Source organism: Lutjanus erythropterus, chromosome 8 (assembly GCF_056507025.1).
Source record: "Lutjanus erythropterus isolate fLutEry1 chromosome 8, fLutEry1.hap2, whole genome shotgun sequence".
NCBI classification, from domain to species: domain Eukaryota; kingdom Metazoa; phylum Chordata; class Actinopteri; order Lutjaniformes; family Lutjanidae; genus Lutjanus; species Lutjanus erythropterus.
The window spans coordinates 6,144,400-6,164,550 of record NC_139324.1 but is presented as its reverse complement, the minus strand read 5'-3'; the positions used below and the strand labels follow the sequence as shown (position 1 = coordinate 6,164,550).

At 39.5% G+C, this 20,151-nt stretch overlaps 1 protein-coding gene across 11 annotated transcripts; it reads right to left on the bottom strand.

Annotated features, from left to right (window-relative positions):
• Window positions 1-598: 598 nt before the first annotated feature.
• ddx3xa (DEAD-box helicase 3 X-linked a) lies at window positions 599-18,520 on the bottom strand. Of its 11 annotated transcripts, none has more exons than XM_084724329.1 (22): window positions 18,174-18,520; window positions 16,662-16,713; window positions 16,285-16,332; window positions 15,444-15,503; window positions 14,991-15,083; window positions 14,822-14,893; window positions 11,101-11,274; window positions 10,656-10,791; window positions 10,255-10,359; window positions 10,068-10,167; window positions 9,783-9,918; window positions 9,482-9,579; window positions 9,297-9,395; window positions 8,856-9,016; window positions 8,607-8,751; window positions 8,375-8,519; window positions 7,995-8,045; window positions 6,076-6,257; window positions 5,349-5,466; window positions 5,097-5,250; window positions 3,883-4,004; window positions 599-3,688 (listed from the first exon to the last, which is right to left on the bottom strand). In XM_084724329.1, the coding sequence occupies exons 1-22, from the start codon at window positions 18,216-18,218 to the stop codon at window positions 3,603-3,605; spliced, it is 2,382 nt and encodes a 793-aa protein (XP_084580455.1). In that variant the 5' UTR covers window positions 18,219-18,520; the 3' UTR covers window positions 599-3,602. The 11 variants fall into 11 exon arrangements, with proteins under 11 accessions (XP_084580455.1, XP_084580458.1, XP_084580456.1 ...); XM_084724332.1 differs by having other exon boundaries at window positions 11,167-11,274; XM_084724330.1 differs by having other exon boundaries at window positions 15,000-15,083.
• Between the last annotated feature and the right edge of the window lie 1,631 nt (window positions 18,521-20,151).

The following is a 20,151-nucleotide window of genomic DNA, read 5'->3' as shown; positions in this document are numbered from 1 at the left end:
AAACAAATGTAATGCCATTTTAACAACAGAGCCTCACCTTTCATAACATTTGTGATTTCATGATCATTTGTGAAATATCAGTCTTGTTTGCAGGCTTGGGGAGTAACAGATTACATATAATGGGACTATGTAATATGGATGTGAAAAAGGGAACTGTTGCAGTTGCAAAGATGTAATCAGCTTACAGATACATTTAGTAAAACTTGAGTTTTATTAGTGGGATTACAATTTCAAATAAATAATACACTGCTGTGTACAGTGCACCTACAGTTATCAATTTATTATTGTGGCCTCTACAGAAAAAACACTAACCAGGTGGAATTTTCACCATGAAGTAACACTTCATCCATAACTACAACTATCATTTGCTGTAGAAGAAAAGGCTTTCCCTTAATTGGAACATTCAGTCACATAGAATTTGGCTTGGTTGGGTTTAGGTAGTGATTATTCCATTTTTCTTTTTTAGCTTAACAAAAACAAATATACAACTTTTGTCCTCTTTGCTAGAACAAAAATACTGAAAAGGTGATGGGAAACACACCTCACTTAACTCACAGCACTTCAACACAGGTTTGGGACAATAAGACAAATGACACAGTTTAATTTACAAATGAAATCTTTATATTTTTTTTTCAAAAGAAATGAAGCACATCCAATCTATACCAAATTGAAGTTTGCTGCCCATCGGCCCTGTATCCATACAAGGCAACAGGCTGCTTGCTACAGGTCTTCTCTGCACAACTACAGTAAACAAGTCTTCATGAAACATGCTTGATTTTTCCAGATACTTTTGCATTCAAACATTTTTATTTTGGTAAAATCATACAATTGCACAGCTGAGTATTTCCCATGCAGTGCAGTAGCCTATACGCTAATACAGAAAGCAAAGTCTACATCTAAAGACCTCGAGGGTTCTCTGGAAAATGTGGAACAAGTCTCGGGTTCCGTCTGCAACACTGTGCGCAAAACCCTCGGTTCATCCCGTACAGTACCAACAGCTGCCGTGGAGATCTATGCTGCAGACTTGCTCCACATTAAATGAGAACTCAAGGAGGTATCATATGCAAATACAACAATGAGAATAAACCACATGTTTGTTTCTTTAAGGATTGCCATGTGCCAGACATTCACTGGAGAAAAATAATTACCAGGTCAAATTAGAGTAAAGAATCAATAATGCACACAATTGGAGAATCTGAACACTTCTGCACTGATATGCTTAGGAAATGTATTTGCTCTTTTGACAGCTATATTCCAAACCTTGGCATGTTTGTTCAATTCCATTTCAAATTTTGTTGACCAATTGATATAATCTAATAGAGATGACTGGCCCTGAGGAGGCCCTGAAACAGCTGTGGATATTATTTACCGAGTCCAATGTATCTTAAACATTAAAAAGCTCACACTACCCCGAAATATATAAATTTCACGCATACAGGTGACATTCAACATTCAAGTGCCAGTGTTTTTTGTACTGTCTTTTGGTCAAGTTTCTGAAACTTTCAAAGAATCACTTTGAGGCTTACAAAAATAAATATTTGTCAAAAATGCTTAATAAATTACACAAAACTAGCAGCAAAAGTAGAATCTAGAAATCTGTGCAAATGGCTAAATTCCCCCGACTGCTAAATCCCCTGGTCCCAAATAAATCCTGGTTTAAACGTTGAGAACCCTTCCCCTTTGTAAACAAGCTGCGTTTTTCACAATCTCCTCACACACAATATTTGGAAGCTTAAGGACACATATCCAAGACATCTATATAAAACTCTAGATGTGCAATAAAAGAACTTTTGTAAAACTTGATGGGCACGACGTACAAGGGCCTACACACCTAAATCAAGTAGCACCATTCAATCTCAAGTTCTCAACACTGTCAGTGCATCCGCTTTTAATTCAATTTCTTAAAAAAAAGGTTCAAGGCACAACACACCCGATGAGAAAATTGGGAGGTGAAACGCCCCATCTCTCCTCCTCTCGATGGCTGCTCCTCTTTGAGAGGAAAAGCCTGCTCTGGCTTCACGAAGCCACAGATTTTTATACATGTCTGAGCAGATAAACTCCCAGAGGACCTGACAGTACTTTATTGTCCCGTAAGGAAGTGGACACTCCCCCCGATCTTTGGCCACCTCCAGATACATTACGCAGCAATGGAAACCAAAGCCACTGACAACGGCGGTGCACTGAAAACCGCGCCCCTAACGCCTACCCCCGTTCCCCTAGTCTCAGTGGTCGGAGTGCTGCTCTACACTGCTCCGTTCCTCGCTGTTTAATTGATAAACCTCAGTGATCATTCAAATGCCTGTCTCTTTAAGATGAACCATGCCTCCAACGCAGCTTGAAAAGAGAAAACGTTTGTAATTAAGTTAAGCCTGCGACTCAGTTCACGTGTCCTTTCTCCTTGACCAAAAAACAAAACACTTGCAAGCGTAGAATACCATCTGGGCCTCATGGTTTGCCGGTCGATTCAGTAAACACTAACACCACGCTATGCCCTCCCGATGCTGTGGTCCTTTATGCAGCCATTTTGAACTTCACTTTCAAGATGGCAGGCATTTTTTGTTTTGATACATATTGTAGAGAAACAATTCAAAAATCAAAAAACTGACTCAGTTTTTCAATTTTGCACACACCTGCACCAAAAATGTCTCAAGTAAAAATAAACAAAAAACACCGCCCACTTAATGTAGCTAGCACTTGGTAACATACTAGCTGCCGTAACACTGTCAAGTCAATTGAAAAATGTGGAGTAACAAGTTCCAGCAGTGATTATTCTTGTTTAAACCTCAGCAATTATTGGCACTGAGCTTAATGACTTCTGTGTTTCTTAAGATTACAATAGGAATGGCTATTTCGAAGACTATCATATCCATAAAAAGGAGCCTGTCCAGGATAGAGTGAGCAAAAAAGAAAGAAAAACAAATGTAACTTTGTCCTTAAGGATTAAAATACGGTTGCTTCACAGAGTGGCCCAGTTTGTATTAGACATAGTAATGGCTCCATTAGCTGTTTGACTATAGAAAAGGCTACATGATGTTCCTGCAATAAATTTGAAGTTCAAATGGAATCATGGCTCAGAGCCACAATACCCCAGTGTTTGCCAAGGTTTGATTAAGTCCAAGCTTATTTTACCTTTCTAATATTTTTCACCAAACAAAAATAATAGTAAAATCAAATTTAGAGCTCTTGGCCATGTTCAACTGGTGAAATGAAAAACATAGATTTCCTGTTTAAATTCCAAAAGGCACAGTACATTAACATACAAATGATCCTCAGGTTATTCAATTGGGATTTTTTTCCACAAAAAGAACAAAAATACTTTTAACAATGAAAGTCCGAAGTTGCTATCGGACAATGCATGTCAGCATCCATGCTCACTCTGAGGTGTGCGAATCTCTGCGGTCTCCTGTGCATTGCACGTGCTGGTGACTTTCCTTTGCGTCGTGCTGCACTTCCTTTTTGAGAGAAGCGAATGGCAGAGAACCAGGGTTGGTAATGTACTGTGTGTCAGTGAAGCTACACAGGGAGGGTTGTTATGGTCTGGCTTAAGTTAACATGTGGTTTCCATTGGGTGGGGTTGGCATGGCAACCTATTCCTATGGTGACTAGTTGCCCCACCAATCCACACTACCAGAGTGGCTGTAATTTCCCCCGTAGCCGTCATTGCTGTAGAAGTTGCCACCGAAGCCACCTGTGAAGGACAAGAACAAAAAATTTAATTTAGATCAAAGTGACACCAACTAGACTGTTTTCCTATTAGGGGTTTTATGTACAAAATGTTCTGCTTAACAATGCAGCAAAGTTCTACACGGAAATGATAACACTTTCAAAATTAACAAGAAAGTGAACTACAGATAAAAGACTAGGAAAATATAATTCCTTTACCTCCACCAAAGCCACGGTTTCCTCCGTGTCCTCCAGTGTTACGTCCTCCACGGTTGCTGCTGAAGTTTCCAGAGCCACCAGACGTCTGACGGTAGTCTCTAGCTCCGAAACCACCAGTGAACCTATACAACAACAGTTGCTCGTTAGACATTAGGGTACAATAAACTAATGGCCAGACAGCTATTCACATTCAGTTCCAGATAATGCCAATCCATTACTCTATCATTCCAGTGGATATCATATGGTTTGAACACATTATGGTGTCACCATTCCCAAATACAATCAAATCATCTGCTTAGTTACAAGTTTAAATGTTTGTTTGCATTTATACACTACAAGTGTAATTCACAAGTTTCATCACAATATATTATATTGATTCTTTGGACAGCAATACAATATTTGCAGAGTCTCCCCTGATATGATTTTGACTGAATTAGGGGGTCTGCAATCTATCTGCTATATGTGCATTTAACACATTGTGACTTTTAATTTATTCTAACTAAATTAGGATTTGGTAATTTTATGACAGACATTTGTGACAGACATGCCATGGAAACTTTCAAATAAAGGTGTATCTTAAAGATGACAATATAGATCAACATTTTCCCTTCACATTCATTATATTGGATCACTGTACACTGAACTGATATACTGGTCCAGATTGATGTATTTAGAGGGTGTACACTCTAATATATACACAATACTATATAACCTCAAAAACCAGTAATCAAATAAAAGCCAGGTCTTGAATAATGGCTGGGGGAAAAAAACTCATGGATAAACTCCTGTAGTCATTATGCTAACTAAGCAGAAGGTAAGTTCAATGGCTTTAATATAATATCTTTAACCATATAAATATTGCTGTTTAACACGGTTTTTGATTACTCATCTGAAGCATTGTCTGTGGATGTATATTAATCGTGTTGGCTTAACTCTTTGCTGCTTGTTTTTTTTTCCAGACTGACTAAGGTGTCGAGTGCTTTGAAAGGCGCCTATATAAGATGCATTATTTTAGACTCATGTCAGTAGCTATATTTCAAGTTAGTATGGGCTCTCTGAAAGTCAAGTTTTCCACAACATGTTCCTGCAATTTCTTCACAACAGACATGCCTTGCCAAGAAATGAACAAGGTTCCCTTTGGTTATAAAGATGTCCACAAGGAAGTGACTTATGAGGCAGATTTGTTCTAAAACTTGATGTGGTGTGCGACATGCCTCTTTGAGCGTCCACGGTTGCTGCTCTTGTGCTGGTGCTCGTAGGCAAGACTCTCAAGCCAGGAGGGAACCTCCTGCTTGGCCTCCACCAAAATGTCCAGCAAATCTTTGGTTATGTTGCTGTTTTTGTCGTTAAAGAACGACGTGGCCAGACCTACACAACACAGAACAAGAGTAAGATTATACAGAGTCATTAAAATATTTGTGTACATGAAAGGGCATTTCGTTTATAAAAAAAAAATAAATCTGTACCAAGGTTGCCCACACGTCCCGTACGGCCAATACGGTGAACGTATTCCTCAATGTCACTGGGCAAGTCAAAGTTTATAACGTGCTTCACATTGCTGATGTCCAGACCTCTAGCAGCCACCTGGAGAAATAAAGAGGTTGGAAGAAGAAAAATATTTTAATGTCAACACCAGACAACTTTGTCACGAGTTTCACTTTGTCTACAGGCCAAATTAATTATGGAACTCCAGTTAATTAGCAACAGCTAATAAAATCTGCCAGCAGTATTCAGCTGTTCAGCCTAAGCCACAGTTTCATCTGTGACCCAGTTGGCCTGGTTTCATGCAGGGTTATTTTTCCCCAAATACGATCCAAACACTAAAAAAAAAAAAAAAAAAAAAGGCTGCATCTGCCAACCTGGAACTGGACCAATTTTGCATATTTCTTGTTATGCTACTTAAATTTCCACTTAAGGGGTGCCAGTTAACTTCAGCATAAGCCCAAAGAGAAACTTATTGCAACCTTTTGTTTTATTTTAAAAGGTAGCTTGGAAGTAGGCCACGTGAAAGATATTACTGGATTATCAGACTTTGGGCTTAAAATGTTTTGTTTTTATCATCAAGAATGGCAGGAATGATTTTTTGTAATGCACATTTATCTATAAACTCTCAACAAACAAAGGTTTTAACACACGTGTAAGTTGAGTAGGGGTAAAAAAAAGGAGGGTAGATTAACAGTAAATGTTACTTACAGCTGTAGCCACTAAGATGGGGCATCGTCCAGACCGGAACTGATGAAGAGCCTCTTCTCTGTCCCTCTGGGAGCGATCTCCATGGATGCTGGTGCAGGCGTAGCCCTCGTGGTAAAGGAAGTCTTCCAATGCATCTGCTCCTTTCTTGGTTTCCACAAACACCAGCGTCAACGAGTCTTTGCCTGTGTAGCCGGAAATAAAGTGGACGGCACAAAGGGAGGAGAGCAGGATAAAGAGCGATGAAGGAGAAGAAAAAGAGTCATCAATAAGAGGGAACAAGGCTATGGGTGGACTTATCAAACTAAAAGATGGGATCAGGAACTTAAAACTGTCATTCAGAAAACAGTTAGCATTTGCAAGATCATGAAGTAAAAGAAGAAAATCAAAAACCAAAATGACAACTTAGAAATGGAGACAGGGGTTGCACAAAAAGCTTTACATTTACTGACAACCATTAATTGACAACTATGGCTTCAGTTCTTCTGCACACAATACAGAAGATAATCAATAATTTGATTACTTTTAAACGGGATGTCCAAATCAGGTTTTTGTATCTGAATTAAGTCCTTGGATTGTGTATGTGCAGATATGGAGTCTGATTCGATACTTATATTTAGTCAAGTGTTGATTAAATATGGATCAACACACTGAAGTAACAGCTGTAGACTTCTAAATCTGACACCATATTTCTCAGAAGCTATTTAATCCAAATACTGGTTCTAGAGGTTCTCTTCTTCTAAATGCTTGAAGCATAGATCCCAGCTGTCCTTAAGAGCAGCACGCAGCATACCTAACAGGCTAAGGCTGTATTCATACCAAATCAGGTGTTCCAGCAAAAATGCCAGTCCTCTCATTCATTAGTGTTTGGGCTGCAGAGGTGAAGGCCGCAGGGGACAACAGGAAGAAAAAAAAATGCAGCAGCCCTGCAGTAAAAGCTTGAAACAAAGTCAAAATTTGGAGAAAGGCAACCCAATGTGGCCAATCATGTAAGCCAATGATCAGACTCCTCCACAGTCAGCCTGAAGTCTCTCTGAAACTGGGCGCTATTCAGGCAGAATTCATGAATGGAACAATGATACACTCCCAGTTGTGTCCTTGCTTGGTTTATTCATGTACCCAGCTTTGACCTCTATGTCTGGCTGCAGCTTATGTTGCAAAACAACAAGAGCTAAAAAAAAAAAAAGACTGGATTTTCTTCTAGTAGATACCAATCCATTAAAAAAAAAAAAATGCCTAAAATGGGCCTCCTACTGATCTTCAGAATTGACTCAGGACAGTTTAAACAATTATTGAAATAGATATTGGGTTGCAATCTAGATACTTGGCATTAATGGCTACCAGAATCAAAGCTTGAGATAATAAAAATGGTTGAGGGGTGATGGGGTAGGACAGGCCATTCCAAATTTGCAGCTAGCCCTGCAAGTGTTTTGCCAATGCACTCTGGCACAAGCCAGGAAAAAAGATAAACATCCAACAAAGCTCCATCCTCTCCAAATTACTTAAGCACTTTAAAATGAGCCCACATTAGCCCAATCAGACATTGTCAAGTTGGTAACAGGACACTTGCCATTTCCATGTCACAGCCATCTGATTTAAACAGAGCTCTTTCTTTGACAACCAGCCAACATGATCATGTTAAGTTCGCTGACCTTACTGCTGGTAACACTATGCTAATAACAGCTCCCCTTTCTGTGGGGAGAGATTGCATTGACTCGAATTCTGCAATTTCATTCAGTCTGTATGGTGCAAGGCAAATATTGTAGGTCCTACAAGCTCTTATTGGAAATGAAAGAAAAACAAACAAACAAAAAAAAACTGAGGCAGCATGTCAGCTGGGGAGCGGAGGGACAGGATGAGCTGTGGGATGTGATGTTTCTGGCTTGTGGGTCAGAGTGAAGTTATGGTAAGTTCATACTTACCCGGCTTCTCTGGGGCCTCTGTCACATTTTCCTGAACCTCACTGGGAATAACTAAGATAAAACCAAACCAGCCAGTAAATGTAAGGCTGCTGAGTACACAAAAATAACAGCGTCAGATTATAATGAGAAGCAAACCCCACTAAACACGGTGATGTGATTTCAGTGCCTGCTCACCACTGCATGAGATTTCGTTTTGATAGTTTATCTTTCACTGCAAGGTCTTGCTATAATGAACATTTGTTAGCAGAGATGTAGCAAAGTCAATATTAGCTTGATATGGGGCAGACTGACAAACACAGGATGATGGGTTAGAGCCCGATGTGACCTTCATGAGGAGAAAAAACAAAACAAAACAAACATTTTCCACATGCATTTCTCACCTGTGGCGTTGAGCAGGTCAAGAAGGAAGGACCTCTTGTCAGTCTCCTCTACCCAGACCACCTTCTGTGTGATGTTTTCTGAAGTGGAACCGACACGCCCCACTGCCAGGAAAATGTAGTCCTCCAAGAAGTCACGAGCGAGGATCTACGCACAACAAAATCAAACAGATAAATATGCAAAGATTTCTCACATTGAGCAAGCTGCTGTATACTCGTTGACTCTCAAATTTACCTGGATCTCCTTGGGGAATGTGGCACTGAACATCATGGTCTGGCGGATGCCTTTAGGTGGCATTGTATCTTGCTCCACGATGCGTCTGATCTGTGGCTCGAAACCCATGTCCAACATGCGGTCAGCCTCATCCAGGACCAGGTAGCTGTAAATAAACAGTTCATATTTAATTTTTAAACATCAAAAAAAATATTTGAGCCAGTTGTTAAAAAAAAAAGATCCCAGTGTAGATCCCTGTGCTATACTGACTTGCAATAGTCCAGACCGATCTTGCCCCTCTCCATCATGTCAACCAGACGTCCAGGCGTGGCTACCAGCAGGTGACAGCCTCTCTCCAAGTCCCTGATCTGCTGGCCGATATCAGCACCGCCATACACCACGCAGGGGCGCACACGCGAGCGATAGGCAAACTAGAATGAACAAATGGAACAAAGGGAAACAATTAAGCATCAAGATGCAAATTCAATTCAAGGGATGTAACAATACCAAAAACTTATGGCATGGTAACACCACAATAAAAAAAAAATGACCCAGCAAAAATTGGTAACATAATTAATCTCATGATCTATAATCGCAGTACATTTTCTTATTGCAATATTGGATACGTGGTTACATTCCTAATATTCAATTTCCAGGAAGAAATGTGTGGTAAAAGGGTGTCAGACAGTCCGTTGAACGCTTGGAGCTCACCTTCCTCGCCTCATCATAGATCTGCAAAGCCAGTTCTCTGGTGGGAGCCAGGACAAGGGAGATTGGGTACTGCTTACGACGGCCGTACCTTCCATTTTCCTGAAGGTGAAGGAAATTATGTTTATTTCCAGTCAAATGGGAATGCAGGACATGTTCAGTTATTATGCATTTGCTTTCATCAGTACCTGTCCGCTGTTCTTGGCGGCCTGCAAAGCATCTCCTGGCCCATCGGTGTAGATCTGACTCAGCACTGGCAGCAAGAAAGCAGCTGTCTTACCGGAGCCTGAAACACAGGAGGAATTATATATTTTAGATTACATTAAACAAAAATATAAACCCATGGAACCAAAGGGAGTACACTAAACGATACATCAACCTTAACTTTCTATTTTTAAATGTTCTGAGTATTTCTAACAAGAAATTATCCAGGAAAAGGCTGGCTGATTTAATTTTAAGTTTTGAACAGCATGCACTGAGAATACTCACCAGTCTGGGCACAAGCCATCAGGTCTCTCTTGGACTTGATGATTGGGATTGCATGCTTCTGGACTGGGGTGGGACGAGTGTAGCGACTCAGGGTGATATTACCCATGATGATCTCCCCCATGTCCACATCATGGAACTACAGAATAATCAGACCATACCATTAGTCTAAGACACACTGTCTATGGATTCATTTAAAAATGAATTTTAAAGGTTTTAATGGAACAGAGAGTGGCCATTTCAGTTACACCATTAAAAATATGCAAGCACTGCTGAGTATAGACTTACACTTTCAATGTGGGGTGGGCAATTTGTTCCAGTGGCCTCCACGGGAATATCATCATATTTCTCAAAGTTAATCCCAGTGTTACTTCCAGAGAAAAGCTCACTAAAAAAAGGTTTGCAAACATCTGAGGTCAAATGCATGATCCAAAAATGACTAAGTTCTGTTATTGATGAGCAGAATCTGTCTTACTGTTCCAGGCGCTCATTGGGAGCAGTGGGCTTAGACCAATCATCATCTCTGGAGTCCTCTACCCAGCGGGTGTTTCCTCCACCAGAAAAGCCCCCACGCTCATATCTGTAGACACAGTGTTAAAGTGTGAAGCTAAAAAAAACAAACAGTTGTGGCATCAACAGCTAAACTGCTATGTCTAACTTAACATGCGGGTTCATTAATTATTTTAAGTAGAAATTAAGTAAAGAAAATGCTCATTAATAATTAAAGACAAACTCAGACTGTTCCAAACTTAACTGAATGCTTCTTTAAAAAAATTTTAGATACAAAACATGAACATAACATAATAAAACAAATGTTAGACTCATTAAAAAAAAATGAAGGCACCGTGGGTTAGTCAGTGCAATCATTTTACACACCTTCCCCTTGAACCTGGCCCGCGGTCATTGAAGAAGCCAGTCTTGGACCTATCAGAACGTCCACCAAAGCTGTTGTAGGCAGTATCTCTTGGAGGTCCTCCCCAGCCGCCATCTTTGTTGTCATAACTGCCGAACCCTATAATGAACAAAACAAGAGCCTGTCAGTGATGTGCTTGGGAGTTTTGTCAAATCAGCTGACAGACATCAGTTGACGCCGCTCTTACCAAAAGCGGAGTCTTCCCCTGAAGCAAAATACCATCAGTTAATTTAAGTGCACAGCTAATGTTTTTAATTTATAATTTACTTAAAATCCATTATGCATTCTAATATAACTGTATAAACCAGGGTGGGGGGAGGGCCAAGATTACATCTAAAACTACACTAATATCACTCTACAACTAGAGCTACAGAGAGACATTTTAAGGAACGACAGGATTTTCCCCACCTGCATTTTGTAATGGTTGATTAAACGAGCCTCCACCCCTGTTACCACGGTAGGCGCCGCGCCCACCTCTATCATTGCGAGGGGGTCCTCGCCCTCCGAAGCCCCCGTTTGTGCGGTTGTCGTGGTAACCATTCACAAAGCCATTGCTGCGCCCACCGTCCCATCCAGGTGAATCTTCAAGGAAGACAAGAAACAAAAAAAGAGGCTTGTGAGGAAGCAATCAATGTTGCATGTGTAACATATTAGTGCCAGTAATATAAGTACACATTTGGCTGTACTCGTAGTCCTTACTAGCCATGAGTGTCTCTTCAAGTGCTGACCTATTTCTAGCCTAATTTACTGACAGGTGGGATGCAACCAGTCCATAGAACCTGGACTGAAAGCTTACACAATAGTGAGAAAAAAATGCTTCAATAACATTTGTGTGACAGGTTAGTTTTGTCCAAAATATAAATGTAGGCAAAAAATGCAAAGCAAGTTCTAAACCTGTACAAGAAAATAGATTCAGAAAAATCAAGTTTTGACTATAATAAAAAATTATCCACTGACACTGGCTTTGTTATTTGTTTAGGATGACTTGTCTGTATGAAGAAACTTATTGAGCCCCGTCTTTGCCTGTATTGGACATTTACCACAGCGATCTGCCCAGCTTTGGACACTGGCTGTGTCATCGCTCCCATCGGTGGCCACACTGTTATCAGTGCAGGCTGAGGACGAGGCTGGTGGGGGGGAGGGGGCAATGTTTAGTTAGCACTGCCATGCTAAGTAGCTGAGGCTATGCCACATCAGTGCCAAGGGCCAGACCAGCCACACAGATCTAGTCTCAGATTAGTCTCATTTTGAGCGAGCATGGGTTCAGCCGAAGGGCTGATTCTAGATCTGTGGTAAGGGACTTAACTATACCTGTGGGCCAACAGGTAAATGCTTCCATCACAGTGCCTCATTCCAGTAAGCACAAGGGAAAAGCCTTGTAATGCTTCAAACAGGCACACACTGATCTATGCCTGGTAGACCAGGAGTTTTTTTTTTTTGTCTCCAATACTGATCTGAGTAATTAAATTCAGAATATCAGGAGATACAGCCACACATGTCTAGTACTTTCTAAACTAGCTCAAGTTACCCTGTTGATGGTGACTACGATATGGACTTTGACTAGTTTGGGGAGCATTTGGGACCTCTCAGACAGAGCTGCATTGCAATCAAAATGGGCATCAAAGTAATTACTTTTCATTACAATTTCAGACATGGAGTTCAAACATTTTCACTGTCAAGTCCAAATGGCTGTTACGTTTGACCTTTACTTTTACAAGTGCAGCATTGTAAATTAATCAACTTTCAATTAACTACAAAAATACTGCATCAGGATTTGTGGGAGAATTTAGCCACTCAGACTGGCAAGACAAAAATGATGCATGTGCACTCTGCAAACACTGCAAAGCACGTCAAGGTTCACATCAAACCAAACCACCAAAATAACAAAAGACCAACTCTACAACTACTAAAACAATGCAAGTTACATCTTGAATGCAACTCTCGCTCTTAAAATGATACATCATAGCTACAATACATGAAAGCTGTAGTAGTCTAACTATTCTCCTTGTCCAAGCAATGTAGGATTGATGGCACTTGTAACTTACTTGTAAAAGGCTTAGTTTTATTCAGATGTGTTATGCAAATTGTGGTGTTGAACTAAAAAAAATCTGGCAAAGGGTGCATGGATAATTATGAAAACAAACCTACATAAACATGGAACTAAAAGATTTTGAAAAGCTACACTTGCAGCCCAGATATTATATTCCTTGAGAACTGACCAGTGCTGTGAACACAAAGCACACTGTCTTTCATTTGCTGCATAGGAAACTGGGACTGTTGCATTTTTCTTTGGAAACCAGACAGTGTCCACTCTTCTTTTTGACAAAGACATTTTCACTGGTAGCTGTTGCATGAATAGTAGCCTATGCTTGACAATGTTTTGTCATGTAGCCTGTGTGTAAGCTCATGGGCTCTATAATATCTAGATTAGTGTCTACTACACATATTCAAGGGCCCACACAGAATGCTGCTTGTAATACTAAAACATTTATTCAAATAAATAGCTGGTATGGTGCTAGAAAACATTTAAGGTGGTCATTGTTGGGAGATGAATAATTCAGTGTTTATGGCTTTGCAGATGATTTTTTCTCCTCTGCTCCACATTGAATCTTGCAGTTTAGTTTGATTAAATGATCGATTAAATCTCAAACTTAAAGGTTCTACAGAAATCTAATAAGTGTTACTCAATAATATTTGAGGTCATTTTGGATCGTTAGGTAGTTTAAATTAATTCTATTACAGAAAAAAACAATCATAAAAATTCAGATAGTCTCTACTGTTCCTTATTCAGACAGCACTACCCCCAGTGGACAAATCAGGAAGAGCAGTATATTTTATTGATATCAGAATTAAATTTTTCACGCCAATTATCCATTGAGTGGACCAGACCCTGTGGCAGGCTGGTTCTGGCCTGCAGGCCGTATGTTTGACACCCCTGCTGTAAAACACAGCCTTTCTGGCAAGTGTGATTCTAGAACCAGTGTGCATCTCAGGCCTGAGCTACAAGTGCTTCAAACAGTGCTTGGAAAAGAACAATATGTCCACTAGCACAGTCTTACATATTTCAGACAGGTCTTGATGCACCCTTTTATCCTATTGTCATCATGCCACCAGGTGTGCCACACTGCAGACAAAATTAACTGTTTACTCTAGAGATGCCTGTGCAGTAACCAATGCCAGCTGAACAACTACATGTTGCAATATTCCTTTGACTTTTTGCACCCAAAAGCTATAATTACTGGGGTATAAAATAGCTTGGACAGTCAACTAAAATAAGAAGGAAGAACGATTCTGCTGCACTGCCATCCAGGCACATTAAAATTCAGGCCGGTGCAGGCCAGCTTAAAATGCCTAAAAATCAGTTCTATTCATCATTTAAATCGCAAATACCAGTGAAACAGCCAAGGAGGACACCTGATAATCACTACTTTGAAGTAACCTTGCAGGAACAAACATCCCTTTCAGACAGACGCTACAGGTCAGGCTGATTCAATCATGTGCAAAGGAGGGGTGAGTGTATGCAGGTTTCTATTCCACAGTGCACCAGTTGATTTTAATTGTTTTTTTTTTAACTTAAAAACAAAGAAATAACTTATCAGTCAAACCTAAGGGGGTCAGTTGTTGGAACAAAAGCCAGCATGCACTCTGGTTCTCAGACACAAAAGCTACAAGGTCTATAAAAACCCCAAAAAGAAGAACATACTCTTGATTAATTAAATGTGATCGAATTATGTCAATGCAGCAGCTCAGCCTCTTTTCAAAATAAAATCCCTACTTTGATTTCATGACTGTGACTAAGAGGATAAAGGGTATAAACAGCTGAACAATGCATAAAAGGGTGTCTTAGATAATTCTTCCACAGCTGATATTGTCTCGTTATTAGTAAGACAGTCACACTAGTGATGCAGTGCAGAGTCTTTAAGGCACCATCACCATGCATCATAAGCCACTTCATTTGCAAGCTTTGTCAAACACTGTGTTAGGCCCACATCTCTGCTGCTTTTTTCAAGTGACCATGACAAAGCAAGGGCACATGGATTATGCCCCAGTGTTCAGCTATATACACTCTATATGAAACTCTGCCAACAAGTAGATGGCATGGCATGCAGGTAGAGAGGTCAAAGTATACCACATCTGTTTCGCCAACCCCCACTGTAGGCATGGTAAAAGGCAAGCTCTTGAGAGGCCAGTCTTGGGTAACCTGAGCAAAGGTAGGGAAGCAGGCTATAAAAAGACTCACCCATAATTACTGGCTCATGCTGTATGAGTGTTGGGCTTAACTTTACTCTAATAGTTACCAATCTTACAGTCATCCCATCCTGATGTATAGTTATTTCTGTGTCTTTGAGGACACTCTCCCTGCCATGGTTGTGGGCACTGTTTAGAAGAAACTTGGGGGACATTGCAGGTGAAATTATGGGCTTGAATGCACAGTGGGAAAAAAATCTAGACGAATCTATCATATGCTTCATTAGATTAAAAAAAAAAATCAAAATCATCTCACTACATTAAAAAAAGCAGATTATGCTTACATCAAATTGCCCTTTACTTGTAACATTTCTCATTTTGACTGCAAGCATCCCAGCAGAGAGAAGCAGATCAATTAATCATGAGCCCATCATTAACTTGTACTGTGAAGTGTATGGCTCTAACTTAACCCTTCGCACTGGTTTTGCTGGTGTGTAAAATGGCTATTTCATGCATCTGAAAATGCAGGTTGCCCTCAGCGAAAGCAGACAGAAGGGACTTACAGAGATTTATTGGTGCCACTGAATAACCGCACTGTCTACCAGCGGAATAAGCATTTCCTGCTGTGGAATAAGAAAAGAGTAAAACGAGAAAAACGTCAAGTGTGCAATGACACAGTACCATGATTCCAAGATTTTTTTTCATGTTAACTTATTTGCCAGGCACAACAAGTGTCTTGATATACAGCCTTTAAGAGGCTAAACAAGTAGAGAAGAAAAAAAATTTACAACCACCTCATCTGGGCTAAAAAAAAAAAAACATTGTTAAAACTCAATAAATGTCAATATGTACAATACACCACCAGCCCTCCAACCCTCCCATATACATGTCCCTTTATCAGAGCAGTCAACAGCTAGCACTCCTCTTGTCCACATGTGAGACAAGAATGAACTTAGGAAAAGATTAACCATGTTCTCTCCAATGTCCACATCATGTAAATGGCTGCTAGAAATTGAATGAGATCTTCCCCATTGTGTTACTGATAGAAATTCCAGTCTGCAGCCATTTTTTAGTACCACTTGCCCCACTTTATCCATGCTAAAATAAGCTATCATGCACAGACACCGACTTGACATAGCTTTCTCTCCACACTCTGTGCACTAGTAAAAATGCCCTCAACGTTCAGGTGGCCGGAAGCAGCAAAAACACTGCAGGACCGCCATCTTTGTTTTGATTGGTAAAAACCAATGTGTTTATAATCAAATATTGCCTCAGTTTTTTTTCTCAATTGTGCTTGCTTTTACCATGCTCTGATGGGGTTTTAACATCAAGAACACTACAATTCAAACCTGTGTCAATGGTCTGATTGACAGACTCAGTGGTTGACTGTCAGATTAAACTCACCATTTTTAGAGGCATCTTTGTTTCTCAAGTGAGGTGGAATGTAACGCCCTAGGTGAAGGGAAAAAAAAATCTGTTTAACACTTTCATTTACTAAGGCAAAATTAAACAAAAACAGTTATGTGTAAGAAAAACATGTTGCAATACATTCTAATGAAGATGTGAAATCTAACACTTTCCTCATAGATAAATACACTAACAAGGAATCTATCTAGCTCTTTTGGTAAAAATACATTTAGTATTTGCTGAAATTCAGTGGTCTACATTAGTAACTCAAATGTAATCATAAATACAAAAAAGTACCAAATAGTAAAACCAATTAGACAAGGCTTAAAATGAAGCTAATGTAATCAATGATTACAATCCGTTTGGTTACTTACTGCCAGTTCCTCCGCCTTGTCCGTCAGCAGAGTTCAAGTCTAGGGCAGCAAGCTACAAAAAACACAAACATATTTTTTAATTAGTTTGATTTTAAATCAAGTTAGCAGTCACAGTAAGAAACTACCAACAACAGATATTGAGAATAAAACTACACTGCCTATTGTTGACATAAAAAGAATCTAGTTTATCTTCAGAAACTCTAACTTTATATGCACCACTTTATTAGATAGCCACATGTGGCTTTCAGTTTAAATCATTTAGAACACTACCAAATTCTTTTTGTTTTTGGATTTTGAAGGGGCAGTTTGCCCAAAATATTACCCCCAAATGCTATTTATCTATCAAGATTGATTCAATTTCTGACTTCCCTTGAATATAAAATTAAAATACACCTTAATACTTAACAGGAATGTCCCTTTCCAAAAGTTATGAGCCTGTTATTCAAGATCAAGAATCCACAGGCCTTGTTGTGAGTAGCTCCATGTAGAAACCGTTTCCTTTAATGAACATACTTCCTCCATGAAACTGCTCACAACTGTGGATTATCTTGAGTAATCGCGTCATGATTTCAAAGAGACACTGTTGAGTTCTTCAAATGGATCAAGAGAAGACAAGCATCTATAGGGCCGCTATCTCAAACTCTGCAACTCACACCAAAACTATCTAGATGGATAAATGGCAGTAAAGGCCAAGGAGAAAATACGTATTTGGATTTGAAGATGAACTGTCCTTTTAAATACTTAAGTGACTTGATATCCAACAATTTTAATTAAATAGTCCCAGACGGTTTTGGACTTAAATCCAAGCAAACCTTCATTCAACACACAACCAGTCATTGTTGTTGTTGGCTGGCTTGATTATCTAACGACCGACATTGCAAAGCCATCAAATCTATGATCATTTACAGAGGGAAACGCTGGCAAATTAAGATAAGACAAAAAAGTGAACTAATTACCGTTAATTCTTAAAGTAAAACAACTTGCCCAAATGTATACTACCTGAACGATTTGTTAAATCTAGAGCCTTATAAACCAAAAACATTAATGGTCGCTAAAACCCACTGCCAACATTTTTTCCTGCGCCACGTTTCAGGCTGAGCAGGCCTGACATCAGCCGGGCTAACTTCAAGCATACCGGCTAGACGGAAATGTTAGCTAACCCTGTAAATTTCCATTAATTGAAACAAATTTCACAAGAGGTGATTTAAACATTAGATATAGTTGGGTTTAAGACTACCTTTCGCCATTAAAAGGGAAACACAGTCCTTACAAGCATGTTAGTTTAGTTCGCTGGCACAACGTAGTGACGGAGCTCCGCCATCACAACCTCCTCTATAGCGACATCATCACCTCCATTTTAGCAGCAAGCGCAGCGTTAGCTTAGCTTAGCTGCAGGCTAGCGGCTTAGCTAACGGAGCTCTCTTTCCCTGTCGAAACTACATGTGCGTAATGGAAAATAACTCTACATGTCTATGACAAAAAGCAAAAACGTAACAAGTTGAATGTACTCACCTGCTGATCTAGACCGTGTGGATTATCAACGACCACATGACTCATAACTAAAGAGAGTAGTGGGGGTTATTTCTGAAGAGAAAGGATTTTCTTTGTTAGCACGGCCTATGCTGTAACGTTAACTTAGCTTTCCTTTTCTGTACAAATTACGAACCTGGAGACAGCGGTTACCTATAAAGTTAGATAGACGACAACGTTTACTTTAAATAAATAAAACGACGGTGTTTGTTATAAATATAAATTCCTTTCAAGTTTCCAAATGAAATGACTGCTATGTAGCTGTTGAACAGAAACCCCCTCCCGGCAGGCTTGATCGTGGTGGAATGAGACACCGAGTGCTCAGGTAGCGCGAGATATTGCCGGCAAAACTCCAAGACAGCGGTCTACTGGGCAAATATCGCGAGGCTTCTTCTCATCTCGGATTGGTTCATCCAACACGAGAAAAAAAAGCAGATGTGAGGGCATGAAACCAATCATTACGGTTGGTCTGGTCTCCGACATGTAACAGAACAAGTAATGCGTCATTAGTGCAATGCTTGACGATGTGTATTTAAAAACCCACAAGAGAAATAATTATATATGTAACACATCCAATTCAATATTCCTAAATAGAAAGTGGATTTGGCAAACACGGACTGCATCTGGGGCCTGTTTTGAAAAGTTTGGGATTTACCTGGAAGAGGGCAGTAGTGGAAAGTAGAGAGTACATTTCCTCAAGTACTGTACTGAGTATACACTACTTGTACTTTACTTGTGTACGTCCATTTTTGTTTAGTTTTTTGGTAATTAGTATTTGTACTGCTCATTTCATGTGGAATTATTGCACCATTGACTCCACTGCATTTATCTGATGATTTTAGTTACTAGCTACTTCGCCATTCAGACTGTTTATGCAAAAAATAAACAAATATCATGATGTATTATTATAGGGTAGAATAAAACATTATTGATCCCGGGGCCCTAGTGGTTGGCCTATATAGCTAGTGTTAGTGGTTGGTCTGTGTAGCTTCAATTAGTGATTATATAATTCTGTCAATTATCTAATCTTAGTTTGTCCCATCTTAAAGGGACAGTTCACCCCAAAATAAAAAATCCAGCGTTCCTTTTACCTGTAGTTCTATTTATCCATCCAGACAGTTTTGGTGTGAGTTACAGAGTTTTGGAGTTATCAGGCACATCTGCTTTCACTCCAATATATCATAATTATATGGCTCTTGGTTTGTGGTACTTCAAAGCACCAAAAAATATCTGAAAAACTCAGCAGCAATGTCTCCTCCCAGAAATCATGGCCAGGTTACTCAAGATAATCCACACAGCTCATATCACAGCACAGGACGAGAGGTTACAGCTTAGCTGAAATATTAATATTTATATCTTGCACTGTTACAAACATGATCCTCTTGTTGCTGTTGAGTTTTTCAAAAGTTTGTGTTTTTTGCGCTTTGAACATCAGAAGTGGAGTACAGAGGAAACATGTATTTTTGATTTTAGGGTGAAATGGCCCTTTAAATAGAGTTTAAATTTTGCTGCCTTTAAATGGAAGTTGTGAACTTGTCGTTAAGACCTGGGAAGTTGTGTACACGACTCATGAATGTAGAGTGTAATTGTTTTTAATCATTTTTGTACAGCTGTGTTAAATACTCAATTCCAGTTGGTCAGTTATAGCATTCTAAGGTCTGCTATTTGTGTATAACAGACTGTTGCTATAGATATAGCTCAGAATAGACTCTGGAGGAGCAATAAAATAATTTGTAAAATCAATAAAATAATTTTTTAATTAATATTTTGTGTCAAAATATTTTTTTAGAAAGTAGCCATGTAATAATTGAGATAATATACAGTGAGCAGGTCATTATTCAGAGGTCCTTCAGGATTTATTTTGCAATAATGACCTGCTCACGTACGTGCTTACGTAGGAATAATGTACATTCCTACGTATAAACTGCTTCTCTAAGTCATTCAAAATGTGACGTGACAT

Excerpts from the sequence above, each read along its gene's own strand:
- ddx3xa (XM_084724329.1), bottom strand. The coding sequence starts at position 18,218 with ATGAGTCATGTGGTCGTTGATAATCCACACGGTCTAGATCAGCAG. Across the intron at positions 6,258-7,994 it reads AGAGGCCCCAGAGAAGCCGG|GCAAAGACTCGTTGACGCTG; the intron begins GTAAGTATGAAC and ends CCGGCTACACAG. Across the intron at positions 3,689-3,882 it reads AAACCGTGGCTTTGGTGGAG|GTGGCTTCGGTGGCAACTTC; the intron begins GTAAAGGAATTA and ends TGTCCTTCACAG.